The following is an 11,549-nucleotide window of genomic DNA, read 5'->3' as shown; positions in this document are numbered from 1 at the left end:
TGAGTAAGTAAAGAGAAAAATCTGAAAACTCCACCCTTCATAAGGAAAAATAAATGCCTTTAGTTTGAAACATTGTTTGTATTTCTAACCTACTTTATAATTACTGCATACTGCAGGTTCACACTCACTTCAAGTTCCATAAAATCACCCAATAGCTGCACTCGATCCACATGGATTCTGGTTTGTCCAAATAAGTACAAATGGCGTATCTTTTTCACCACTCCAATTCTACCACAAGCTTTACTCAACACCTCATCCAAAGCTTTGACATCTACCGTGTCAGGAAAGTTAACCTTACTGTAAGAGCTGAGCTTAGGGCCATCTTGATTTGGACGGCTGTAGTAGATCAACTCTGAATTTTGATCCTGGAAAGAGGATTAAAATCAAATAGGTCCCACTAATGATTCACATTGAAATCCAGTCCCAAAAATAAAATTTCGAACCATCAACTTTCACCCCCCCGAGGCCATCAGGGCGGAATGTCTAAATTTCATTTTTGGTCTGAATTTCAATATGAATCATTAGTAAGACCTATTTGAAGCACAAATCACCAATCGATATAAATTTCCCATTTTTAGTGCTTAATCCTAACCTAACACTGGTCACTGCTCATTTGTGCGTTTAACCTAACCCTAACCTAACACTGGTCACTGCTCATTTGTGCGTTTAACTTAACCCTACAATAACACTGGTCACTGCTCATTTGTGCGTTTAACCTAACCCTAACCTAACACTGGTCACTGATCATTTGTGCGTTTAACCTAACCCTAACCTAACACTGGTCACTGCTCATTTGTACGTTTAACCTAACCCTAGTCACTGCTCATTTATGAAAGCTCCTTTTTGCGTAGTTCGTTTTATTTTTATGTTGGCGAATAAGAAAATTAATTTTTTTCATCTTTGTGTTGGTCAACATGGCGATAAGGTAAGATTTCCGTACGGATTTTGTTCCCTCGTACGGTAATGTACGGTAATACACCTGTGAATAAGAAAATTAATTTTTTTCATCTTTGTGTTGGTCAACATGGCGATAAGGTAAGATTTCCGTACGGATTTTGTTCCCTCGTACGGAAACACTGAAAAGTTCGTTTCTCAAGTGCTAATCAATAAAATATGTGACTTTTTTAACTTTGCTATTTTAAAAACTTGTCAAGGAACACTCTTAAAGCAAGTATCTTCCCTCTTATAGACAGATTTTTGTAATGTCTCACGGACGCGCCTAAGATTTCAAAGTTCGTTTCTTAAGTGCTAATCAATTAAAATTATGTGACTTTTTTTACTTCGCGCCTTTTAAAACTTCACTAGGAACACTCCTAAAGCAAGTATCTTCCCTCTTATAAACGGATTTTTGTAATGTCCCATTGACGCGCCTTATGCACAAGTACCAAAAATTGTGGTACTTGTGCAGAGGTCACGTCCGTGGAATATTGCTACCAAAGGAACTGGCACAAATGAGACCAAACATCCCTGCTCAAAGTTCCACTTTATGTAAACACTACCTACGTAGGTACCTACCTACCTACCTACCTATGTAGGTACCTACCTACCTATGTACAGGATGTTCCGCAAAATCTGGAAAGAAAAAGAAATACCAAACGGATGAAAAGAAGGATTAATTATACCACTTTTTAAAAAAGGAGATCGCAAAAACTGTGCAAATTATAGAGGAATAACACTTACATCCCAAGTCAGTAAACTGTACGAAAGAATATTGGAGAAGAAAATACACCCCTTAATCGAAAGTAGAATGAATGAAGAACAATATGGTTTTTATGATCTCCACATACCAAACATCCCTGCTCAAAGTTCCACTTTATGTAAACACTACCTACGTAGGTACCTACCTACCTACCTACCTACCTATGTACAGGATGTTCCGCAAAATCTGGAAAGAAAAAGAAATACCAAACGGATGAAAAGAAGGATTAATTATACCACTTTTTAAAAAAGGAGATCGCAAAAACTGTGCAAATTATAGAGGAATAACACTTACATCCCAAGTCAGTAAACTGTACGAAAGAATATTGGAGAAGAAAATACACCCCTTAATCGAAAGTAGAATGAATGAAGAACAATATGGTTTTAGAGGGGGGAGACCCACACTGGACTTGGTGTTCGCGATTCGTCAGCTCCTAGAGAAATATTATGAGTACAAAAAGCCTTTTTGGATGTCATTCTTAGACATTAAAAAAGCCTTTGATATATGGTTTTAGAGGGGGGAGACCCACACTGGACTTGGTGTTCGCGATTCGTCAGCTCCTAGAGAAATATTATGAGTACAAAAAGCCTATTTGGATGTCATTCTTAGACATTAAAAAAGCCTTTGACGCCGTAAAGAGAACAAGGGTATGGGACACACTAAAAACCATAGGAATAACAGATGAAATGATAGCCAGAATAAGAAACTTGTACACCTCGATCTGCAGCAGAGTTAAAACATCAGAAGGACTCACAGATAGTTTCACAATAAGATCAGGACTAAGGCAAGAAGGGGTGCTTTCTCCGCTCCTCTTTATAGCAACAATGAATGATATACAAAACAAAGTGGCCAAGACTATCGGCAAAGAAAATATGAAACTAATGTTATTTGCGGATGATATCATGATATAGGGTGAAACGAAAGAAATGGTACAGACACAAGTGGACACCTGGACGGCTGGACGCAGATCGCACAAGAATATGGTCTTTACTTCAGCCAAGAAAAGAGTGAGGTGGTGGTCCTGGATAGACTAAATCAAGAAGAAGGGACAATACAACTGGATGGAACAGCACTCAAAATGGTAGATACATTTAAGTACTTGAGTAGCATAATCTCCAAAGACGCAAAAATAGAACATGAAATACCAAACAAAATAAGAACCGCTCATAATTTCTATAATGTCATAAAAGTTTCATCTGGAACAAAAAGGTCTGAATTTCAATATGAATCATTAGTAAGACCTATTTGAAGCACAAATCACCAATCGATATAAATTTCCCATTTTTAGTGCTTCCCCTATAGGCGGGAGAACATGGAAAAATTAAAATTTGAATAGGCCATAATTCTGGCCCTGGTTGTCGGATCAATCTCAAACTTGTACCAAAGTTCTCATTCATTTAAGATTTTAAAGTTGGTCCCCCTGGGGCCGCCCCTGGGGGTCCTCCAAAATTTCGAGTACCTCAGTAAAGAAGATAAAAGGGTGGCCTGGGACTTTATGAACAGACTATTCTGAACAAGTTATTAAAGGAAATAATTTTACAGATTACTTATAGATACCTACATAGGGTACGCCAATTTCCGAAAAAAAGGCCAAAAAACCACTTTTTATGTTTTTTTTTTTTTAGTGGCAGGGTTCTCCTGGAGGAGCTCTTCCACCCAACCACTTTTTTAAAAAATCACAGACCTTGTGTCAGTTTAAGTCAAAACTTCATTTTAATCGATAAACTGTTTTTGTTAAAACCACGAGCCAGAGCACAAAATTTTGATCCGAAACACCTTTGACACGATTTCCTAAGTTTAGTTTTGATATGTTTTTTAAGCTGGGGAAAAAAATTACGTCATGTCCGATTTTTACGTGACAAAACACGCTGTTTTTGTCCGAGGAAATTTTGGAGCAGAAGTCGCTTATTTCAAGGATCAGAATGAGACCTTTTTAGCCTCTTTAACTCACGTCCTTCCCGGAGAAATAATCACTTGACTACCTGAAAAACACACATGATGCTAGAAAACTATTGATCGTGTCTGGCTCGTGGTTTTAACAAAAACAGTTTATCGATTAAAATGAAAAAGTTATGACCTAAAGATAAAGACTGACATAAGGTCTGTGATTTTTTATAAAGAGTTTTTTTTGGACTTTTCTCGGAAATGAAGCCGAAGTTAGGAAACTAACCCACAGAACCTTGTTGGAAATGATATCTACCTAGCCTGAGCCGTTGTCAGTGTTTTTCTGGCGCACCCTGTATACCTACTATGTATAATCACAGAACCTTGTTGGAAATGATATCTACCTAGCCTGAGCCGTTGTCAGTGTTTTTCTGGCGCACCCTGTATACCTACTATGTATAATCAATCAAATCTCAATTTCTTTGTGGTAAAGCAGAGCTTTTTCACAACTTTAGTGGATATCACAACATTACTAAGTGCCTCCTTTGCAATCGATTTCCATATTTCAATAATCTTTTTACACTGGTAATGCCGTCACTGGTCGCTACTCGATTAAAAGCAGCTACTCAGTTGTCCTCACGAGGCTGAGTGCACCCCGATCTCCAAGCACAGAGCCGAAAAAACCTCGGCCCCGCCGGGAATCGAACCCGGACCTCTTGCGTGCAAGCCCAGTGTGATACCGACTCGGCCACGGAGGTTGCCTACTACGTATAATAGAACAGTTGCGCTTACGTGTGTGAAGTTTCTAAGTGTGAACGTTGTCATGTCAAGGTGAATAACACGTGAATTTTTAGCTCTTCTTTGAATGAAGTAAATTTAGTGAAATTTTGGTCCATTTTATTGTCGCCGCCCTAGCGTGAGTACAGTGCAATTTATGAGCTCATTTTCTGGAAAATGTTTCAGATGCGGCTCTTCCGGTCACCGGGCTAATACTTGCAAATTTAGAAATGAGTTTTGCAGGAAATGTGATAAACTTGGACATGTGGCTAAAGTATGCAGAAGTAGACCAGCACAGAGACAGGGAAAAGGTACACATCAGATGGTGGACGACCAGGAAGATATTACAGATCAGAATGTCTATGAAATACGTAAGATCAATTCATTGAATGCACTAAAGAACTCTGATAAAATTATGATTGGTGTACAAATCGAAGGTAAGCCTGTTAGCCTAGAACTTGACACAGGGGCAGCTTTATCTACAATGTCCTATAATGACTATAAACAATTGCACTGTGACAAAAAGCTGTACAAAACAAATGTACAACTTAGAACTTACACTGGGGAAATTATTCGAACCAAGGGTGTAACCTTCGTCCATTGTACCTATAAAAACCAGAATTTCCTTGGAAAATTATACATTATCGATCAAGACGTGGACCCTATTTTTGGTAGAGATTGGTTGAAGGAAATAAAAATGGACTGGGCTGAAATTAGAATAATCAAATTGGAAAATTCTGACATATCACACAGATTAGACCAGCTGTTGCACAAATATGAAGACGTATTCAAAGAAGACATCAAGTTCAAGATTGTGCCGAACGAGACCGTACATATTGAGTTGAAACCTGACGTACAACCCATCTACATGAAACCCAGACCAGTGCCATATTCACGTAAGAAAGCCATTGAAGAAGAACTTGACCATATGGAACGCACAGGTATAATTACTAAAATAGAACATTCTGACTGGGGAACACCAATAGTTCCAGTAGAAAAACCTAATGGTTCTGTGCGAATTTGCGCTGATTATAAAAGTACAATCAATAAAGTCATAAAGGATTTCAATTATCCTATACCGAGAATTGAAGACATTTATGCACAAATGAATGGAGGAAAGTTCTTCTGCACACTTGATTTAAGCAAAGCTTATTTCCACCTAGGTATGGACGATGAAAGCGCTACACTACAAGCCATCAGCACACACAAAGGGATTTTCCGCGTGAATCGCTTAATGTTCGGCGTGAAGATTGCTCCTGGGAAATGGCAACAACTGATGGACAAGGTTCTACAAGGTATTGAGGGCGTCCAATGTTTCTTCGACGATATCATCATACAGGGTGGAACCAAAGAAGAGACACTCTGCAGGCTGGAAAAAGTGTTTGATCGAATTAAACAGTACAATTTGACGTTGAACCGTGAGAAATGTAAGTTCTTTCACAAGAGTATAGAATATCTGGGACATGTGATTGATGCCGAGGGACTGCACAAATCTGATGATAAGGTAAAAGCTATAGTGAACAGTAAGAAACCTGAGAATGTCAGAGAGTTACGTGGATTTCTTGGTTTGGCTAATTACTACAATAGATTCATACCTGACCTAGCGACAATACTAAACCCTCTGAATATGTTATTACGTCACGACAGATCTTTCATATGGACTCGAGAATGTGAGAAAAGTTTCAATCAAGTGAAAAGAGAAATTACAAGCGAGAAGGTTTTGGCTCACTTTGACCCTAATATTACTCTTGTTTTAGCCACTGACGCTTCACCTGTAGGATTGGGTGCTTGTCTCTCCCATAGATATGAAGATGGTTCTGAACGCCCGATCTCCTTCGCTTCCCGCACGTTGACTAACTGAAATAGGGTCACTACACAAGACTCCCTTCTTGATGACAATCACTTGTGTCTTGTTGACATTGAGAGACATACCAAGTTCACCAAGTCGAGACTCAATGATATTGAACAGAGCCTCAGCGGAAGAGATAGAGTTGGTAAGCACACAAATGTCATCCTTACCTACCTTATCTATGTCCAGAATGTTTCGCTATGCACTTTACCTATCAGTGAAAAGAAGTACAGTCAAATAGAGAAAGAAGCCACTGGTATATTCTGGGGAATACGGAAGTATTTCCAGTACGTTTATGGCAGGAAGTTTATTCTTGTTACCGATAACAAGCCACTGACTACAATTTTTGGTCATAATAAATCCTTACCTACCTTATCTATGTCCAGAATGTTTCGCTATGCACTTTACCTATCAGTGAAAAGAAGTACAGTCAAATAGAGAAAGAAGCCACTGGTATATTCTGGGGAATACGGAAGTATTTCCAGTACGTTTATGGCAGGAAGTTTATTCTTGTTACCGATAACAAGCCACTGACTACAATTTTTGGTCATAATAAATCCTTACCTACCTTATCTATGTCCAGAATGTTTCGCTATGCACTTTACCTATCAGTGAAAAGAAGTACAGTCAAATAGAGAAAGAAGCCACTGGTATATTCTGGGGAATACGGAAGTATTTCCAGTACGTTTATGGCAGGAAGTTTATTCTTGTTACCGATAACAAGCCACTGACTACAATTTTTGGTCATAATAAATCCTTACCTACCTTATCTATGACCAGAATGTTTCGCTATGCACTTTACCTATCAGGATTTGACTATGAAATAGAGTATAAACGTACAGAACACCATGCTAATGCAGATTATTTGTCTAGATTTCCAGTGGACCCTGTATCAAATGTCAACGCACAAGATGAAAGCTGTCAGTTTCAATTGAACCAGTTGAACACAATCGCCACCGAGAACATTACTCCGAGACTCATTGCAAGCAACACAGAAAAAGATACAGACTTGAAACCAATTCTAGATTATCTGACTGAGGGTAAAAGTTTGGAAGCTTTGGGTCTTAATGATTGCGAGTTCAGTTTACAGGATGGCTGTATTTTCAAAGGAAGACGTGTTGTAATTCCATGCTCATTACAAAAGGATATTCTGCGAGAACTTCATGTTGGTCACCTGGGAATTGTTAAAATGAAAGCTCTGGCGCGTTGTTTCTGTTATTGGAAAAACATTGACACTCATATTGAACAGTTTATCAAGTCTTGCAGGGCTTGCTGTATGAAGCAGAATGAACCTCCCAAAGAAACGTCACACCCATGGGGGATGTCCTCACAGCCATGGGAGAGAATACACAAGACACTCATATTGAACAGTTTATCAAGTCTTGCAGGGCTTGCTGTATGAAGCAGAATGAACCTCCCAAAGAAACGTCACACCCATGGGAGATGTCCTCACAGCCATGGGAGAGAATACACATTGACTTTGCTGGTCCTGAGTCGGGGTGGTATTATTTCATAGTGGTTGACTCGTTCACTAAGTGGGTGGAGGTGATACCGACCAAGACCACAACTGCTGACTGGTGTATTAGACAGCTCAGGAATCTGTTCTGCACATTTGGAATTCCTACCATGTTAGTATCTGATAATGGCAGCCAATTTAAATCTTCTGTGTTTGAATCATTTCTAGTGAGCAATGGTGTTTGTCATCGAACCAGTGCACCTTATCACCCGGCTACCAATGGACAAGCGGAACGATTTGTTCAGACTATTAAGAAGTCACTGAAATGTATGCAAGATGAACGAGGAGATATCAACCTGAAACTCAATAGACTTCTAATGCAACTGCGAAAAGTCCCGAATGATAATGGAGACAGCTCATATACATTGATGTTTGGAAGAAATATCAGAACAAGACTGGATACTATGATGCGAATGGAGCACAAACTGGATAATGATAATTGTTCGTCAAGATTCAAGCCAAGAAGATCATTTGATGTTGGAAGCAGAGTCCAGGCAAAAAATTACACCAGTGATGGCAAGTGGAATTTTGGAAATGTGATTGCAAAGGAAGGTGTTCTACATTACAAGCTCAAAGTGGACAATGGTGACGTATGGCGAAGACAAAAGCACCAAATGGAATCCAGTCAATTATACGTACAAATTTCGTTGGTACCTAGGTACTTATTGGTGGAGATATCTACACCTACAGCACCACATACTGTCTGTATGTTATTGATATTCAAGTAATGTTATTAGTGGAGATAGTCTGATTCAATTTTATACGCCAGGAGTGTCATTGGTGAAAAGTTCTAGAACTTCCCAGTCATTAGTAGCGAATCTCTAGTCCCAAGCTGGCGTTCCCATAGAAGGACTTATCCAAACCTGGTCGACCTATATATCAAATTAAAGATCTTTTTACCAGGAACACGAATGTGGTGGTGCAAATTTTGTCCAGAAAACCAAAAAGCCTGGTGAAAGGTGAAAGAAAGGCATGTTTCGCATGTCCCGGCACGCGCAGAGCTTCGTCCTATAGCTCTTGACGTTCGCGCGCTTTCCGGCACGCTTCAACCGTTCTCCTCATGACATCAGAAATAACCTTATCCAAGGTGAAAGAATTTTATTTTATTTATTATGGGACTGGTTGCTCCTCTCCCAAGAGAGTATGCAATTAACACTGCGACCTCTGTAGATCTATTGTGACCAGTATTTTTTCCCCTGCCCAAGCTGCTATACCCTGGCCTTGATGGAACCTAGAAGTACCCTCATTGGTATATTTCAACCTCCCCAGTTTCTCTAAAATTCACCTGTAGCACCTCTAAAGAGTCTGCACACTCAGGTTTATTCCAGAGAAAATCTGTGAGTTCATCTACTATCCCATTAAGAGGATACCAAGAGGTGCCTAGGCCAGAGAGCTACTTGGGGCCCCCGAACTGAAGGGGTCTAATGAGGGATGAGGGGTTTGATAGGTCTGTTATCCCAAGGCCTTGATGTAACCTAGAAGTACCCTCACTGGTATATTTCAACCTCCCCAGTTTCTCTAAAATTCACCTGTAGCACCTCTAAAGAGTCTGCACACTCAGGTTTATTCCAGAGAAAATCTGTGAGTTCATCTACTATCCCATTAAGAGGATACCAAGAGGTGTCATCAAGGCCAGAGAGTTAGTTCAGGGCCCCTAAATCGTAGGGGTCTGATGAGGGATATTCAGGTACATAATTATGTCGTTGTACCCTACTTCCTGAGACGGACTTGACCATAGTCCCATTCAGGTACCCTCAAAAGAGCCAGTGTTATTGTCTGTGGCTTGACAGGGCTGGTTTTGTCTCAGTTTTACGTCCTCCAGCGAGACTAATGTACCTACCTATGTCAAACTTTAATATTTGACCACTACCGATCCGCCAGCCAGTTCAGTTTTCCACAATGTACATTCATTCTCGTTCTTCAGTTTTTCACAAAATAAATTTTTCGGAAAGCTCCGATCCTTATGATTTCAAATCTTATACTGTTCTTTTATATGTAATAGTTTGTTCTCGATGTTTTGGGGACATCGGCGGCACTTGACACCATCATGGGATCTGCCAGGGATTCCTCTTATGGCAACAGTGTTGGTATTCATCTTGATCATCTCGGTGACTTCACTATTAGAAAGACCTTCGGACACAGTAAGATATTGATGGTATCTTCCTTGATATTGAATTTGATACAAAAGTCTTTGAAGAAAGTAGTGATTGTACCTCTGGCTCCAATTAATAGTCCCATCAGTCCCATGATTGACATCTACATACCAAATTTCAAGTTTCTAGCTCTTACCGTTCTCGAGATATTTTGTTTACAGACAGACACACACATGTAGTATGATTTGCAGCAATCCGTACTTCTGCTCATTCCTCATTATGTGTCCGAAGTATTCCAATTTTCTCTTCTTCACCAGGTGTACCTCAATCTTTTCATTAACGCCATGAGTTAAAAGAGCCAGTGTTATTGTCTGTGGCTTGACAGGGCTGGTTTTGTCTCAGTTTTACGTCCTCCAGCGAGACTATCTTTACCACTTGCTCTGCATAATTTTTGAATGCATTGAACCCATTCATTTATCTTCATTCCCACATACTCATTTCTTTCCTTCCATCACTTTCCTTACTGCCTTCTTCCTTCTGTTATAGTAATCATACTGGATTGATTGGTAGATGAAAGCCTCCTTCCTTTTTTTTCCCAGTACTGTTTTTAATTGCATATAATTATTCTACGTAAAATTTAATGTACAATCGACTATTCATTAATATTTTTGGGATTCGCGAAATATCGCGAACATTCAACCAACTGAAATGTACCTGTGTGACATATCATTTCACAATGTTTTTCCTTCATAAATCATGTGGTAACATGAGAGTTTGGATTGAGACCATTTTTCACGAATTCGCGAAATTTTTATTCTTATTCTTATTTGCAAAGTTCGCGAATCGACAAAGTTATTGAAATTTCGGGAATTCGCGAAAAATGGAACCAATCAAAATCTGATGTTACAAGATTTATGAAGGAAAAACATTGTGAAATGATATGTCACACAGGTCCACAGGTACATTTCAGTTGAATGTTCGCGATATTTCGCGAAACCGAGAATAGAAAAAAATGCTTAACAGCCACCTTCCTGCTCAACAGCAGGTTGCCTCACGGACAAAGGATACCAAATGATTTTGAGAAGATAATGAGAGAGAGGTCTTGATAGGGGGGGATGCTGATCAAGATAGAATAATTTATGTTTAGAAACTTTTGAGAATTCAGTGAATTAGTTGGGTCCATAGATATGGTTTCTAATGATCCCTATAGAGCCTCGAACAGTTGTCTGGACAATTTTCTTGATGGTATCTTCCTTGATATTGAATTTGATACAAAAGTCTTTGAAGAAAGTAGTGATTGTACCTCTGGCTCCAATTAATAGTCCCATGACTTCAATGTCAATAAGTTTATATTTCTCTTTGTAGAAGGACACAGTGGGCAGGTAGATATTCCTCTTTTCTTCATTGACCTCATGGGGTTGGTTACAATTGGTCTCAAACCGAATAGTGGGATCAAGGATGACACCATTCTTTGTCTTTTTGTCAATCACAATGATGTCTATTCTCCGAGTGGACCCATTGTCAGCAGTACTGGTAACTTCTTCATGAACTTCATAGTTGACATTTTTCCTTAGCTCATCAGCGATGATTGATTGGATGGAATTGTGCCTGTTGATTCGTAGAAGTTGGCCATATTGACAGTTTCCAAGGACATGGGCAAGTGACTCAGTGGGTTTGTTCTCGATGTTTTGGGGACATCGGCGGCACTTGACACCATCATGGGATCTGCCA

The 11,549-nt window shown here is 39.4% G+C and overlaps 2 protein-coding genes across 2 annotated transcripts; one reads left to right on the top strand and one right to left on the bottom strand.

The window, feature by feature from the left end:
- Positions 1-22: 22 nt before the first annotated feature.
- Positions 23-4,477, bottom strand: LOC103518293. Its single transcript, XM_026830147.1, has 2 exons — positions 4,376-4,477; positions 23-365 (listed from the first exon to the last, which is right to left on the bottom strand). Exons 1-2 carry the CDS (start codon positions 4,406-4,408, stop codon positions 90-92), a joined length of 309 nt encoding a protein of 102 aa, XP_026685948.1. The 5' UTR covers positions 4,409-4,477; the 3' UTR covers positions 23-89.
- A 3,130-nt stretch (positions 4,478-7,607) lies between these two features.
- Positions 7,608-10,158, top strand: LOC113471195 (uncharacterized protein K02A2.6-like). Its single transcript, XM_026830150.1, has 3 exons — positions 7,608-8,315; positions 9,728-9,866; positions 10,136-10,158. The coding sequence occupies exons 1-3, from the start codon at positions 7,608-7,610 to the stop codon at positions 10,156-10,158; spliced, it is 870 nt and encodes a 289-aa protein (XP_026685951.1).
- The last annotated feature ends 1,391 nt before the right edge of the window (positions 10,159-11,549 follow it).

Source organism: Diaphorina citri, unplaced genomic scaffold (assembly GCF_000475195.1).
Source record: "Diaphorina citri unplaced genomic scaffold, Diaci psyllid genome assembly version 1.1 scaffold2146, whole genome shotgun sequence".
In the NCBI taxonomy this organism is placed as follows: Eukaryota; Metazoa; Arthropoda; class Insecta; order Hemiptera; family Psyllidae; genus Diaphorina; species Diaphorina citri.
Note: the sequence above shows the minus strand (reverse complement) of the source record. Positions and strands in the feature narration are given on the sequence as shown.